Below are 16,786 nucleotides of genomic sequence, written 5' to 3'. Positions count from 1 at the left end.
TCAGTAGCTGATACACCTCATCCTCTTATGAAGATATTTTTTGTGTGTGTATTTTACTCTTGATCATTGTAGTTGTAAGATGGGATGATATGATGTACACCTTGTGGACATTATTAGAATGGTTAGATCATAGTAAATTACAGGACGTGGTTAAATTTGATGTTCTGTATTAAAGCCATTAGTGAATAAAAGTAGTCTGTTTTAGTACAATGCTCAAACTGAGTGAGAGATTTTACTGAACTGTATGCATTTCACTGAACAAGGTATACAAATGAAAGTCAAAACCAACATGATTTATTAATTGTTTTTTCCTCCCCAAAAAAATCAGGAAAAGCCATCTGGCAAAATTGAAGCTACTAATTCTTCAAGAAAATCAGATAATCTGAGAGGCTGTGACTTACTTCAAGAAGTCTCCGTAACAATTCGAAGATTTAAAAAAACTTCTATTTCAAAGGAAAGGTTAGTAGGTGTTTTTTAATTCTAAAAAAATACTAGCTTTAGTTACACTTCTCGTAAAATAACTTAGTTCTCAAAATAGCTCAGGTCAAACCACTGTTTCAAGTTGTCATTGCATAAACGTATTTTATATGGAAAATAGTGTGAATTGTGAGCTCAAGGGCACTGTGCTGTGCAAGTTGTGGTAGAGTAACACCATGCATGAAATTGTATGTTGAGTGATTATTTACCTGACTTGAAAAGGCAAATGTAAATAAGTTTTCTTGGTAAATTAGATAAATTGTTTGGACAGTTTTTTTTTTTTTACAGGAAGCATCTTTCCTTTCTTTTTTCTTTTCCCCACATGGTGTCTTGTTTCTTACAGCAGAGAGTATATTATTTTTCAAAAGGCTTAGAATCAAATTTAGCTAATAAGTTGTTACTCAAAAAACTGATTAAAGTCTCTATGGATTGGTACTACAGACCTAAATATGAATAATATAGTATTTAATTTGTATTACCAACTGCCACCCCACAGTGGTGGCACTGGCTGTAATGGGCTTAAAGAGGTCAAAGAGGCTGCAAAGAGGTATGTGCAAATGGTTGCCAGAAAGTGTTGAGGTGATGAAAGTTTGTTTAGATTTAGAAGTTACTGGACAAGTTAATAGGAAAAAAAAAATTTCTCTGAAGGTTACTAAATATACAGTAACCTAGGAAGTTCTGTGAGGAGAAAATAGTAAGATTGGGAATGTATGCATGGAAAATATCATATATGCTTGTGTACTAGTTTTATCTAGGCATCTTCTATTTGCCGCTCCTAAGACAGGGTATAAAGCTGGAGGGACACTTCTGTGGGAGAATGGCCATATTGGATAATTCTGGTTTTTATTTTCCTCCCCTCCTCCCTAGAGTTCAACGGTGTGCCATGTTACAGTTTTCAGAGTTCCATGAGAAGCTGCTCACCACTCTTTGCAAGAAGACAGATGATGGTCTGACTACAGAACATGCTCAGAGTCTTGTACTGGACACACTTTGTTGGCTGGCTGGAGTGTATTCAAATGGACCTGGCAGGTAAGAGAGAAATTGTGTTTAAATTAGCATGGCTATTTCTCAGTATCAGCTCTGTTTAAAAAAAAAATAAAATAAAGTTTTATATGATTCTCTGAAGTATGCAACTTTGTTTTTACAGCTCAAAGGAAGGAAATGACAGTTTGCTTTCTAAAACACGTAAATGTGTCTCAGATATAATACGTGTTTGCTTCTTTGAGGCTGGGCGGAGCATAGCTCACAAATGTGCACGATTTCTTGCACTGTGCATCAGGTCAGTGCTAATTATTTTTATATATATTTATTATATACTTGTATTTATATTTTATATATATTTGGGGGTTTTGCATGCAGTCTGAATTGTATATATGTACGTGTTATTGTTTAACATTGAATTTATAAAGCAACAAGATCTGGCAGGTCTTCTGTTGGGGAAAAATGTGTTAGGGTATGGCTGCAAAGAACATCAGTCTTTCAACTTCATCTTCTGGAGGAGATTTCATGTTTCATTCTTACTTCATCAAATGTTAACGTGTCTATGTGTTTCTTTGTAGCAATGGCAGGTGTGACCCGAGTCAGCAGGGGTTTGGATCAGTTCTTCTAAAAGCTCTGCTTGACAATATGCCTCTCTTGCCTGCTGCTGCAACAGGTGGTATGTATACAGTGTTTGTTGTCATAAAAATACAGTGTACCTTTGTTGTTTGGCATGTTTTGTTGAACTCTCTTGTGAAATAAGGATTAGGTAATTGTTCAGTTAGCCCAAACTGCTTCTTGGAGTGGTCTGGTCAGGTGGTATTCAAGTATGAAGTATGCATTTGTAGATGATGGAATTTTAAGCAAATTAGCTTGCTTGAAACAGAGTGCTAAGGCACTGACATTTTTGGGAGAGCGTAAGTAAGTTTTGCAGGAATTTTCAAAGGCGTTCAGCAACCACAGATTCTGTCGACATAAGTGAGACCCAGGATTGTCTGTTATTTCTGAAAATTAGGAGGTTTATTCCAAGGAGCCTGGCTATCCAAATGATGTCCAACTAGCAATCCGCTTCTGTTACTTGTGCATGAAAAGGAAATTTTTAACTAAATCAAATTCCTTCCTCATCTACATTGCAGAGTAATGGTATCTTAGCACCTCGTTGAAGCCTCCTGAGTGCCAGATAGAATAGGAAGATAACTTTAGCACTCGTATTTGGGGTGGCAAGACCTGCATTGTGTTTTTCACAGTATGATGTTGTTGAATCACATCTAACTTGGCATCACCACGGGGTCTTGCAGGAAAATGCTTGTTGTGCTACCACCCAGATAGAAACATTTAACACGCTGCTACTGAGGTTATGGAATGCACAGGGGGAGAAGGAGGAGGAAGCTGAGGTTTTTGCTTTCATACAGAACCACTGCACTGTGTTCCCAGAACTGATCTGTAAGGAAACATTGCCTCCAGCAAATACAGAGTAAAGAGACAGCAGCAAAAAACAGAGGATCAGAGGAGAGGAAGAGTTGACTCTGGAGTAAGGCTTGGTTCTGAAGGGATTGGAACCCCTAGCCTAGCACTTTAGTGTATCAAGAGCATTTTGATTCTTGTTTTCAGTAGAAGCCGTGGGCAAAAGCAGTGAAAGAGTAGAAGCAGTGGGCAGAAGCAATGAAAGAAGTATGTGCCTCTTGGGCACCTTATTTTCTTTAATTATGAATGAGTTGGTAAGAGAATTTGAAGTACTTGTGGGAACTAATGATTACAGAATGATTCTAAATTTAAGTCTTTCAAAAAAGGGGAGGGGGAGGATGCTTCCTTGTCTGTGTTCAGTAACCATTAGATACTTCATTTATCACTTCCATTGATTATGCTTCGAAGTATGCTTTCTGGGTGGAAAATTCACATCATGTTTCACCTGAAGTTTTCCTTTTTTTTTTTTTTAAATGCAGGATCTGTGTATTGGTATTTTGTATTGCTGAATTATGTAAAAGATGAAGATTTGGCAGGATGTAGTACAGCTTGTGCATCATTGCTAACTGCTGTGTCCCGACAGCTGCAGGATCGCCTAACACCTATGGAAGCATTACTTCAAACAAGGTACTAAGAAATGTGGTTGTTGTAAACTTAATAAAAACAAACACACAAACTGTCTAATGCCATCCTCTGGTGTTCTGAAAAAGGTTGACTGTTAAAAAAAGATGCATTTTGCCGTATTTGTTTGAGCAAGGATTACTTTGATACAGCTCTGGAAAATACTTTTGACTTGTGCAAAGTTAAAGGTGAATCAGAATCATAGAATCGTTTAGGTTGGAAAAGACCTTTAAGATCATCCAGTCCAACCATTAACCTAACACTACTAAGTCCACCACTAAACCAGTTCAGGGCAGAGTAGCAATTTCATGTTTCCTGGCTTGGTGGCTGGATTATTTTTTAATAAAAGTAAAAACTAGGAATCATTAAGATTGGAAAGGATCTCTAAGATCATCAGTCCAACCATCAACCCAACACCACCATGCCCACTAAACCACGTCCCAAAGTGCCACATCTGCCTGTTTTTTGAACACTTCCAGGGATGGTGACTCCACCACCTCTCTGTGCAGCCTGTTCCAACGCTTGACTACCCTTTCCATGAAGAAATTTTTCCTAATCTCCAATCTAAACCTCCCCTGACGCAGCTTGAGCCAATTTCCTCTCGTCCTATCGCTTGTTACTTGGGAGAAGAGACCAACCCCCACCTCACTACAACCTCCTTTCAGGTAGTTGTAGAGAGCAATAAGGTCTCCCCTCAGCCTCCTCTTCTCCAGGCTAAACAACCCCAGTTCCCTCAGCCGCTCCTCATAAGGCCTGTGCTCCAGACCCTTCACCAGCTTCCTTGCCCTTCTCTGGACACGCTCCAGCACCTCAATGTCTTTCTTGTATTGAGGGGCCCAAAACTGGACACAGTATTCCAGGTGCGGCCTCACCAGCGCCGAGTACAGGGGGACAATCACCTCCCTGCTCCTGCTGGCCACACTATTCCTGATACAAGCCAGGATGCTGTTGGCCTTCTTGGCCACCTGGGCACACTGCTGGCTCATGTTCAGCTGGCTGTCAGCCAACACCCCCAGGTCCTTTTTGGCCAAGCAGCTTTCCAGCCACTCTTCCCCAAGCCTGTAGCATTGCATGGGGCATTTAACTGCTATTTTGCAATTTACACTTATTAGAAGACTTGTCCCAGCAATAGAAATGGTGACTGTATAATGGAGAATTTTAAAAAATACACAAAGTGAGCTAGAAAAATAAAAGATTTTGTGTTTTCATGTTGTATTTCCTTTAGAAAACAAATGGAGGAGAAAAATGTGAAAATTCCACTTGGCACGAGAATGGCACCTTTCTGTAGGAATTGACTCGTTCCTTCATATAAATTGTTTCCAAGTACCTCCTTTAAACAGTATACCTGAAATATAAGTTTCTTTCCTTTCCAGCTGCCACTTTTGAGTTTGGCACGTGTGACATATCAGATCACATAGTCATGAACACAGCTGTGTGCATCTCAAGGGAGGCTTTCTGAAGCAAACCCCTGTTCTTGCATCCTTCAAGCTTAGGTTTTCTGAGTGTTTCTAGATGGTGTCTTACTGATTTTATTGTTGAGACTAAATTTGCTTTCTATTTTATCTCAGTATCCCCATAGTTAAGAATAACAGCAGACGCATCTGTCTAATCCCATATTTGATTACTACAGTGCTCTCTCTAGCAAGGACTGACTATTGCTTGACTTAGTTTACTAATTTAGACAGAATTTACTGGCCTTTCCTTTATATGTCTAGAGATCAAGAGAATACTGTCACTTCTCATTTTTTTTATGTAGAAGATAAGTATTAATATATTTTTTTTAATTTTTCCCTTCCCTCTTCCTGAGTTTTATTTTATCATATTTGTATACATTTGTGTTGCAGAGTTTCTAGTATTGTTTTTTCTTCTTGATCATTGTTCCCAGGTACAATAGCCTAACATTTGGTAATCAAATAAAAGCAGATGTCTATTTAAAGGATCTGCACATTCATGTTATCTTAAGGCAGAGTAGTACTCATTTTACTATCATGTGCCACAACAAAGCAAGTAAAACTTTCGAGATTAAGGTGAGATGGGTGTGTTACATGACTTGCTGTTCAGAGAACAACAAAATAGGGATTTCAGACAGTATTTTAGGCTGTCCTACAACAAACAGATTGGTTTGTCTCTAGCAAATCTTATTTCTCCAGACTGTTCTTGAAAGCACCTGATGAAAGTAGTGGTGGAATTTAATTATTCTAAATATTATAAGCTATTACATACCTTAATTATTCTTATGATTAACACTTGAACTGTCTCCTTCTGCCCACATCTAATCTGCAAATTAAAAAAAAAAATCTAATATTCCCCCCCCCCCCCCCCCCCCCAAGATCAGTAGCAATTATTGCCCTTTTGTATAATGTCAGTTCCAGTCTTAGTATTGTGTGGCAAAAAGCACTGAGCCCAGGCCAATGCGGAAGCATTTTAACATTCAGAGAAGTCTAGAACCTGTTCTACCTTGTTGCTGGTGTTGTACTAGTCATGTAGATATTTATCCTTTTGTGACTGCTTGATCAAAAAAACCATTTAAACACTCCAGCCTTCTCAGCATTACTTGCTGGGGGCTTTCCTCTCCTGCTAAGGAACAGAGAAGCTGCTTGGAGGCAGAGGGAAAAGGGGGTGGATGAACTTCCTGTTGCTGCTGGTGTGTTCATGGAAATATTTCATATTTCTTCTGGCTCTTGCCAGTCAAAGCATGAAGTATTACATGTTTCTCACTTTTGTACCTACACAGATGCATTCTTTCTTTCTACTCCTGCTTAATAATTTGGCCTGATACCCATTTTCTGTCCTCTTGTCAGTTGCTGGTATAGGTAGTGGTACACAAAAGAAAGCAACACTGATTTTGTTATTACTTTGGATTTTCCTTTTTCTTGGCTTATAAAACCTGAATTGATTTGGGATCACCTTGTTACCTGAGTGATTGTATTGGTTTTTTCCCCTTGCAGTACTGCCAGAGTAGGAGTAAAGAGATTTTCTTCTGTTGAGATATTTAAAGTACTCGCAAGTGTTGATTGGTATCCCTAGCAGCATTTCCTTTTTTTTTTTTTTTTTTTTTTTTTCTTACTTCAGCTGGTAGAACAAGCTGAGGTGGAATTTCTTTTGCTGTTTTGGAAAACAGTACTGTGTATTTATTGACTTCAGATAAATGTCTGATTTGCCATGTGCAGGCATGCGTATTGCTGTGGCTAGTTGTCTAAGGCTCGTAGTTTGTTTCCATGTGTGAATGTGATTATGTGTCATGTTTGCAAGACAGTATTACATCTTCAAAACTATTTAGTAACAAAGAGTTACTTATTTAGCATCATAAGGTGTTTGAAAAGGTCACCTAATAAATTACTTTAATGAAATATAACTAAATGGTAATTTCTAAGATATATCAGTTGAATGAAAAGAATAGTTTAGAATATAATAAATCCTGATGAGGAAATAGTTGGCCTTTTTCTCTAAATGATTTTGTATAAATTCTTATTGTTTGAATAGTGCTGTTTGTCTTATTCTGTTTGCAGATATGGATTATATAGTTCGCCTTTTGATCCAGTTCTGTTTGATTTGGAAATAAGTGGCTCTTCTTGTAAAAATGTGTACAACAGCAGCATTGGAGTACAATCAGATGAAATTGATTTGTCTGATGTTCTATCAGGTACGTATGTTTAACAGTAATCTATTGTGGAAGAATTGGGAATTATTATACTGTTTTCCTTTAGTGAAGATGTGGTTCTATAGTTTCCATCTGTTCTATAGCTGTACATAAAGAAGTTCAAGATATTCTCTTGCTTTGTGAGATCTCTTACATTTCTGTAGCCCGTAGGGCAAGAAAAAAGCCTCTTTCTGGAATCTGTTCTTTTTGTATCCTGTAGAAGATCTAAGAAAAGGCTAGAGATTAAACAGAAAGGCTGCTATCATTCCCTGGGTCAGAGTCATCTAGGAAGCATCTGTCACTTCTATTGAGATATTGTTATTATTCATTTAGACTAGCAACCATCTCATAGGCAGAGAAACCTAAATGGATTTTTCTGAAGTTGGGAAGCTGCCATATGGCACTCTTCTACTTAAATATTACAGATTTAATGAGATATTTTTTCTGTTTCAGAGGCATTAAAATACCTTAAAAGCATATTTGTATCTGTCCTCTCAGGGTAGTTCATAAGTGAATCTTTAGGCCATAGAATGTCTTAAGAATGACATAATTTTTACCTGTCGGGAAATTCTTTTCATAGCAAGCATGTTCATCAGTGATAGTGACTCCTTTTCTTTTCTTCTACACTCTTGTCCATCTCCTTCCCATCCCTCTCTCCATACAACACTGTGAATTTGTTAGTGTGTTGAATAACAGTCTAGTTTTTACACTACCTTGGTGTATGATCTTAGTCGGTCTGTTAATTTCTTTCTCTTCCTGTCCAGTAACATCAACGTATTTTTGCAAGCTAATTTTCTTACAGTGTAGAAAGAATAGAGCATCCATGTATAATTTATTTCTGGCATTAAGAAGGTTACTCTATGCTTCTGCTGTCACATTTGATAGTTTGACTTACTGAGGTACTCTGTTCGGATTTGGCAGCATTATCCATTTTAAAATATACTTCCATTTATATTGTGGATGTGATAGTCTTCAGGTGGTTGTTCCACAATGTGAAGTAATATAATATGTGGATTATATTTAGTTGTCCCTTTCAACTCTTCATGACTTGAAATGTCACTATCAAGAAAACATTAGCTGATTGTGCAGATATTTCTTTTTCAGGAAATGGGAAAATAAGTAGCTGTGCAGCTGCTGAAGGTAGTTTTACTTCCCTTACTGGACTTCTGGAAGTTGAACCTCTGCACTTTACCTGTGTTTCAACAAGTGATGGAACTAGAATAGAAAGGGACGATGCAAGTACGTTTACTGGTATATACAATTTTTCATTTTTTTCTGCTTAGCATAGTTCCACAGTATGATATTTTTGTTCGGACATAATGAGTACTGTTTGGCAAACAGATTGCCTGTAGTTTTATAAGTGTTGCAGTGTTGTGGGGTGTTGTTTTTTTTTTTTAAATAGTTACTATATGTGAAGTTAAACTTCCTAGAGCTTAACAAACAAACTGGATTCCAAATTTTTTAATTTGAATCAATTTGTTTCTATTGGAGTGTATAATATACAAGCTTGTGTCAATTACCTTGCAGCCTTATGTGGTGAAAGAATTCCAGGGCATTAGGTGGCTCTTCTGTAATGAAAATGTTGCATGTATGATGAGTATGGATAGTCTAGAAACCATATACTTTGCAGTTCAAGATTATGTTACTTTGTAGCATGAATTGGATAAAAGGAGATATTTCTCTTGTTTTTACATTGCTCTTAACAACTAGTAAGGAATTAAATTAAAGGTGTGTTTTATAATTTCTTTTCTACATTCATGTTTTTGTTTGTTTGTCTTTTTGTTTGTTTGTTTCATGCCAGTGAGTACCTTTGGGGTTACCCCAGCAGTTGGTGGCCTCTCTTCTGGGACGGTTGGGGAAGCCTCGACAGCACTGAGTTCAGCAGCCCAGGTAGCTTTGCAGTCTCTCTCTCATGCAATGGCCTCAGCCGAGCAACAGCTCCAGGTGCTGCAAGAGAAACAGCAGCAGCTTTTGAAGCTTCAGCAACAGGTTGGAGGCTATTTGGCTATTTTTTAATGCTGTCTCTAAACTTCAAAAGCTGAGAAAGTAGTTGCAGAGCTAGTCACCTTTTTTTTTTTCTTTTTTTTCCTTTTGTCCTTTTTTTTCTCTGTAGTGTATTTGAGGAAGGAACAGCTCTGCACTGAGGATCACTCTCAATAAGCAAAACGCTGAGAGTGTCTCCCATGCTGCTTTGGTCTTTCAGACTTTATTTTTTTGTGTATTTTGAGGGCGGGTTGGGAGTTTGTAGTCAAAACTAAGTCCGTCCTAATACATAAGTATATCAGTCTGAAATTGAAAAAGCCCACTGAAATGAAAAGCATGATTGCCGACACAGGGAAGTACCAGTCATAAAGCCATTGTCAGTATGAAGCTTGGCTGTGTTGAGTCTACTTCGCTGTTCAGTTGTAGGTTTTTTAATTGTTTTTTGATTACTCCAATTAATTACTCTAATTACTCAGGTTCGTCAGCCAGTGAGGTCAAATTGAATAGTTTAATTTTTCAGCTTATAGCTGGACATCTAACATGCCAGTGTTGAAGGTAGCTTGGATTTATTAAATCTAGTTTTATAATGGAAGTTGAACTTGTAGTTCAATACTGCTACTGTGTTTACAGGTGGTATTATCGGCTACATACACTGCTTTCATTTTCCCTGCAGAAAGCTAAGCTGGAAGCAAAACTGCATCAGACAACAGCAGCGGCGGCAGCAGCAGCAGCATCAGCAGTTGGTCCTGTTCACAACTCTGTGCCTTCGAATCCAGTAGCAGCCCCAGGGTTCTTCATCCATCCTTCAGATGTCATTCCACCCACACCAAAAACAACTCCTCTGTTCATGACTCCACCTTTGACTCCACCTAATGAGGCAGTTTCTGCTGTTATTAATGCAGAGCTTGCTCAGCTTTTCCCTGGTTCAGTCATTGATCCCCCAACAGTTAACCTTGCAGCACATAACAAAAATACAAGCAAGTCTAGAACGGTAATTATTTTTGTTCGCTTTTCTTATAGAAACAAGATGGTGTAAGCCTTATCAGGATCTAATTTGTACTTGAGTGCTAGTATATATCTGTTTATTTGGATGAGATGTGAAAACTATATCACTGAATTTAGACCATATGAAAAGGAAGACTTATGAAAGCAAGGTAGAGTTGCTATAATACCTCAAATGGTTTCTTTTAGTTGGAGGTAGCTTAACTGTATAAGGAGTTATTAATCCTTTGAACTTAGTAGTTAATATATTTTGATGGTTCACGCTCAAATCTAAATGTAGTGAGGTGGTGTCAAAATTGTACATCTTTAAATCACAAGAGGTTTTCTTACAGTCTTTTGTGAAGAACAGCTTATTATAAATGCATAGATTTTAATGACTTAATTTTACTAATGTTTTCCCACTCCTCAGAATCCACTTGGATCCGGTCTTGCTATTGCAATATCTCACGCTTCACATTTTCTTCAACCTCCACCTCATCAGTCAATTATTATAGAGCGAATGCACTCAGGTAAAAACAGAATTCCTAATAATAATTTTGACACATATTCTAATAAGACCCTGGAAAATATTCTGCTTCTTAAGTTGCTTAGCTGCAGTCTCACTTGGCTTTCCAAAGAAAATATATTTCTCAGTTTGCATTTCTGTTGTATCTGGAAGTTTAAGACCCAGGATTCAGTGATGTTTATCAAGCTGAAAAATCCTGGGAGCTGGGGGAGTATGTTGGGTCTCTGGACAGAGCTCCTGTTCTGAAATAATGCATAAAAAGCATAGCATCTTAAATTAAGTTGAAGTCAAAATTTTCTTTTCAAAGGGTACAAGCTGTAGCAAGAGGTTGTGCAGTTATTTTTAACCTCAAATATAGACTTTTTGAACAATATATAAACAATGGCTTTATTGTTTGAGAAGTAACAACTCTTTGCTGGTTAGCACATACTGGTATTTTAGGCAATCCTGTGTTTTTCCCCTAGGAGCAAGAAGATTCGTGACCTTAGATTTTGGAAGACCTGTATTGCTGACGGATGTATTGATTCCTACTTGTGGAGATTTGGCTTCTTTGTCAATTGACATCTGGACTTTAGGAGAAGAAGTGGATGGAAGGCGACTGGTAGTGGCTACTGACATCAGCACACATTCACTTATTTTACATGACTTGTTGCCACCCCCAGTTTGCAGGTTTATGAAGGTAAAAGGAGATAGACTGCATACTCTATCTTTTCAACTCTTGATCTTTGTTAGTATGTGATCTTTCTCTTAAATTCTCTTCAGACCAAACTTTAGTTGGCTATAATTTTTTTATGAATTTTTGACTTGGTGTTTATTTTGCCCGTTTTGATACAATTGTGTTACAGTGTAGTTGCGTTCTCTTTCAGATCACTGTTATTGGTCGATATGGTAGCACAAATGCCAGAGCAAAAATCCCATTAGGATTTTATTATGGCCATACCTATATCTTACCCTTTGAAAATGAGCTGAAACTAATGCACGATCCCCTCAGAGGAGAAGGTGAAGCTGCAAATCAGCCAGAAATTGACCAACATTTGGCAATGATGGTTGCGTTGCAAGAAGACATACAATGCAGGTTAGAAGAAAAAAAATATGTGTACTTACTAGTTATTTTAACTTAAAACACTGGGATATCATAATGTTATAGACTTTTCTTTTTCCTTCACATGATACTCTTCAGACCAAAGAAAACTCTGCCTTTGTTATAGAGTTGTTACAGCGAATGTCATTATAGCAGTAACAAAGACTACACTGTATTTTTTCCAATATCTGTTTTAACAGTGCATTCAAAATGGACCAGAAGTCAACTTCTGGCAGGGTGACTGTCAGATGTATTGCCGTTTGCTAATGTCTATTGAATTGTGTGTTGGAATGTTTCCCTTTAGGTACAATTTGGCCTGTCATCGGTTAGAAATCCTTCTGCAGAGTATTGACCTGCCACCACTCAATAGTGCTAACAATGCTCAGTACTTTTTACGAAAGCCAGACAAGGCAGTAGAAGAAGATAGCAGAGTATTTTCTGCTTACCAGGACTGCATTCAGCTACAGCTTCAACTCAACTTGGCTCACCATGCTGTTCAGAGGCTCAAAGTAGCTTTAGGTGCAAGCAGGAAAACACTGAAGGAGCAGTCTGATCCAAAAGAGTTGATTCAGATGTCATCCACAGAACAGTTACGCACCATCATTAGATACTTACTGGATACTTTGCTTAGTTTGCTTCATTCTTCCAATGGTTAGTATTTTTTTGAGATTTTGATATTTTTGTCATGTTAATAGAAAAAATTTGCAAGTGTTTCTATTTCTTGATCTGTACTTTCCCACTCTAAAGCTTTTAAACTATGTTCAGATATGTTTTACTGTCATTTTAGTAGCTGGTAGCATACAGTGTAAAGTTTCACTAGTGGCATCAAGCTGACATAACCATTTCCTGCCCCCAGAATGGATAAGAGAGGGTGTCGAGGTCCTTCTCCCTTTTCTGTAGTCCTGGCTACATATTCCTTTGTTCAGATACTCATCTGATCCTTCTGTGGGCTGATTCAGTTTACTGGAGTAACAGAAGACTGCCCAGGCAGAATACTTGTGGTGTTTTCGTAGGTAGAATCAGCTTGTGGAAGTATCTGTGAGCATGGAAGCCTGTGCAACACTGGGGATGAATTAGGCAGTTAGAAGTGGGGAGGGGAAGCACAGATTGCTTTGGGGGTGGGGGGAAGTTGTAAAACCAGTGTCTCAGTTCATGTTTTTTAATATCCAGTAAGGATTTTTATTTCCTAAACTTGCCACTGAAAAAGTTCTTGGAGAATCAATATTGAAAAGTCTGAGTAGGAGTGGTGGTTTTTTGTTTGTTTTTTTTTTTTTAAAAAAAAAAAAAAGGCAGAACATTGGATAGATAGGTATGTCTGTCCTGTAATTTTCTGTGCCAGTTTGTTCCTAAGCATAATGATGGTTTGGTTTTTGCTTTGTGTAGATTCCATGGGAGTATTTGCACTGACATGAAATTTATTTGGTTTTGACCAAATGGCCTGGTCTTCATGGGTTACCTGCAAATTACCATCTCCCCATGTGTTCCCTCCTCCTTCCTCCCTGTGCCAAGTAGTCTAATCATAGTAGTTTTAAAACTTCCTGCAAACTTTTTCCTCCTATGTTTTCGAACCACTGTCTCCTTAAACATAGTTGCTTGTTCTCTTTTCTTAAAAGGGCACTCTGTTCCTGTGGTTCTGCAAAGTACTTTTCATGCTCAAGCTTGTGAAGAATTATTTAAACACCTTTGTATCAGTGGAACCCCAAAGATACGATTGCATACTGGCCTTCTGCTTGTTCAGCTCTGTGGAGGAGAAAGATGGTGGGGTCAGTTTCTTTCAAACGTACTGCAGGAGTTATACAATTCAGAGCAACTTCTCATATTCCCACAAGACAGGTAAGGTATAAGTCTATATTGATACATTACCTGTGGATCGCTTAAATAATTCTATTGTTCATAACTTAACGTTGGAACTGACAAAATGTGACTGAAGGATACTTATCCATGTATTTCACTGATTTAAGAAATAGTCCCAAAAAAGCACTGCAAATGATGTCTGATTGCAGTTATTTATTGCACCTGTTTGGTGCTTGCACCACAGTAAGTTGCTACTTTTCCTTACTTGGAGATCTTCACATACCTGGCAGGATTGCTCCCCAGTGTCAAAAAGTGCCTTCTCCTTTATCAGGCTTAAATGCACCCTCATCATAGAGCTGCTCTTCTGATGCATTTGGAAGGAGGACTGAGACTGGAAAGCACACTACTAGCATTTAATACAAAAGATTTCTGTGAGATAAGAGAAAACAAGCATGGAGTTGAGCATTGAATGTTAGATGTGTAGATTATTGCAGATTATTGACTGAGGTCTTTGATATTCTAAACATTAGCATTTTATTTTAATCGAACATATGTGCTGTTCTGTGGCTTTCTGCCTTCTTTGGACAGCAACATTTATATTTTCATAATTTTTTAAAATTAATTAATTCAGGGATATAAGAATACATGGATTTAACTCTCTATCCCTGCTATTCAGTGTGTCATATGTAATAGGAAATAAAAGAGATGAGATCTTGTTTCAGGTGTACGAAGTGTGATGCTCTACTGACCTCGTGAGAGTGAAAGAGGAAATGTTCACCCTAAAATACTGCATTATCATTACAACAGTAGAATGTGGAATCCAGTTCACTTGCTGGGCCACAGTACTGCTTTCTGTAGCAACCTGCTTGCATCTCAGATGAAAGCCCAGGGGAATATTGTTCTGTAAGGGGTGTTTCAGAATATTACTGGATCTGAAAAAGAAATAAAATCTTAAATATGTAAATTTTATTTTTAGGGTCTTCATGTTGCTTTCTTGCATTGGCCAAAGATCGCTTAGCAACAGTGGTGTTTTAGAAAGTTTACTTAATCTCCTGGATAACCTGCTGTCACCACTGCAACCTCATTTACCTGTGCACAGAAGAACTGAAGGTAGCCCTCTAATTTGGGAAACTATATATTCATATTCATTATAAGCTAGAAAATTGAGAGACTAGCTCACAATTTTTGGTGTATTAAAAGAAGAAATTGCTCGTTTGCTGTATTTGCAAAACACAGTTGTCTTTTAAAATGTGCTGACACTTCTTGTTCTTTAGGTGTTAAAAGATTCCTCCCCTCACCTCCCCATTTAAACTTGAGCAAAATCTATTTGGTTGCTTTTAATTCGGCTAGGAAGCTTTAAAGTTTTAACAAAGTGAGGGGAACATCCAGTCTGTAGGCAGCTCTAGTGAATCACTTTGGAATTTAGCATTTTGGAAGGAAGTGCTCCTTTTTGCTCATGAGATTCTTTCTAAGTTTCAAACTTTTCATAGAATCATAGAATCGTTTAAGTTGGAAAAGACCTTTAAGATCATCCAGTCCAACCATTAACCTACACTACCATGTCCACACTAAACCAATCCAGGGTAGACTAGACTAAACCATGTCCCGAAAGTGCCACATCTACCCGTTTTTTGAACACTTCCAGGGATGGTGACTCCACCACCTCTGTAGGCAGCCTGTTCCAATGCTTGACTACCCTTTCCGTGAAGAAATTGTTCCTAATTTCCAACCTAAACCTCCCCTGGCGCAGCTTGAGCCCATTTCCTCTATCGCTAGCTACCTGGGAGAAGAGACCAACACCCACCTCACTACAACTTCTTTTCAGGTAGCTGTAGAGAGCAATAAGGTCTCCCCTCAGCCTTCTCTTCTCCAGACTAAACAACCCCAGTTCCCTCAGCCGCTCCTCATAAGGCCTGTGCTCCAGACCCTTCACCAGCTTCCTTGCCCTTCTCTGGACATGCTCCAGCACCTCAATGTCTTTCTTGTATTGAGGGGCCCAAAACTGGACACAATATTCGAGGTGCGGCCTCACCAGCGCCAAGTACAGGGGGACAATCACCTCCCTGCTCCTGCTGGCCACACTATTCCTGATACAAGCCAGGATGCTGTTGGCCTTCTTGGCCACCTGGGCACACTGCTGGCTCATGTTCATTTTCAGGTGAAGTGCGGTTACGAAGACAAGTTTGTTAGGTCTATCTGCATGGTTTCTGCAAACTACATGGGGGTTTTTTGAAATTACAAGGAATTTACATTTTTTGACCCTAAAAAAATTACTGAAATTATTTTCTCCAAACTTGATTTTCTTTGAATGTTTTCTTAACTACCCTAAGTTTGAAGAAAGGGCTTGCTTTTGAAAACATGAAACTCTAGGCTACTTCATTTGTTACGTACGTATAGCAGAGCATTGTAGAAGATAAGTTGTTTAAAATTCTTAGCATTGTGAAGTTGATAAATGCCAGCTGAGACTCTGTCCTTACTTTTTGCCTTGTCTTCTGATGTAAACAAGCCTACAGCTGGTGTCAGAAGCTGTCCTATCACTTCCCATTGGTCTACTGTGTGCTTTCTCTATCATGGCCATATCCTGCTGTAGTCTCTAACTAGTTTGAGGCAAACCCACGCTTACATCTCCTCTACCTCTGTTTGCACTCTCCCCACAGCTGCCAATTCCTTTCATAGCTCTTGCCTTACTAGTTGTCCTCACGGAGGACTTTAGGAAGCAGAAGTAACTGATACTTCAGAGCTTTATTTGCTGGTCTTCCAGCTTCCTTCCTCCTGGACAGTACAGGTGAGTACTAGGGCATTATTATGTGTGGTGGAACCATCAGGTATGGCAGAAGACATTCCTATTTGAGAACTATCACACATAACTAAGGGTCAAAGGGGTGAAAACTTACTAGGGAAAAAGTCAGAAAACAAACGACAATCAGAGCAAGAGGTGAATGTTGTGGATAGAGAGAAGTTGTAAACTTTGAAGCAGAGGGGGAAAAAAAGGAGTAAGCAAAAGACACTTGGAGGGAGGGAGAGAAGCTGAAAATTTTGATTTTTTTTTTTTTTTTTAAAAAGAGATAAAAGGAAAAGAAATGCACTTGTTTAAACAGAAGTATGAAAAAGTATATACTTCACTCTACAGCAGGCTCCTTTCTTTCTATTCTACCAACCAAAAAGGTGTGTAGCAGTCACCAGTGCTACTCATTTCTATTCTTGCAATTTAGTCTGCAGTTCCTGTTCAGGTCCTGTTATG

General features: G+C 38.4%; 1 protein-coding gene across 2 annotated transcripts in view; it reads left to right on the top strand.

Annotated features, from left to right (window-relative positions):
• BIRC6 (baculoviral IAP repeat containing 6) overlaps nucleotides 1-16,786 on the top strand; it is a 188,520-nt gene that overhangs the window by 53,833 nt on the left and 117,901 nt on the right. For both annotated transcript variants that reach the window (XM_075708606.1, XM_075708607.1), the window contains 15 exons: nucleotides 329-459; nucleotides 1,345-1,506; nucleotides 1,625-1,756; nucleotides 2,037-2,134; nucleotides 3,399-3,546; nucleotides 7,050-7,183; nucleotides 8,285-8,431; nucleotides 8,982-9,169; nucleotides 9,837-10,154; nucleotides 10,575-10,674; nucleotides 11,135-11,349; nucleotides 11,537-11,745; nucleotides 12,056-12,402; nucleotides 13,365-13,584; nucleotides 14,522-14,655. In XM_075708606.1, the coding sequence (XP_075564721.1) occupies nucleotides 329-459; nucleotides 1,345-1,506; nucleotides 1,625-1,756; nucleotides 2,037-2,134; nucleotides 3,399-3,546; nucleotides 7,050-7,183; nucleotides 8,285-8,431; nucleotides 8,982-9,169; nucleotides 9,837-10,154; nucleotides 10,575-10,674; nucleotides 11,135-11,349; nucleotides 11,537-11,745; nucleotides 12,056-12,402; nucleotides 13,365-13,584; nucleotides 14,522-14,655 (2,683 nt within the window). The remainder of the gene's footprint in view (nucleotides 1-328; nucleotides 460-1,344; nucleotides 1,507-1,624; nucleotides 1,757-2,036; nucleotides 2,135-3,398; nucleotides 3,547-7,049; nucleotides 7,184-8,284; nucleotides 8,432-8,981; nucleotides 9,170-9,836; nucleotides 10,155-10,574; nucleotides 10,675-11,134; nucleotides 11,350-11,536; nucleotides 11,746-12,055; nucleotides 12,403-13,364; nucleotides 13,585-14,521; nucleotides 14,656-16,786) is intronic.

This window comes from Pelecanus crispus, chromosome 3 (assembly GCF_030463565.1).
Source record: "Pelecanus crispus isolate bPelCri1 chromosome 3, bPelCri1.pri, whole genome shotgun sequence".
In the NCBI taxonomy this organism is placed as follows: domain Eukaryota; kingdom Metazoa; phylum Chordata; class Aves; order Pelecaniformes; family Pelecanidae; genus Pelecanus; species Pelecanus crispus.
Note: the sequence above shows the minus strand (reverse complement) of the source record. Positions and strands in the feature narration are given on the sequence as shown.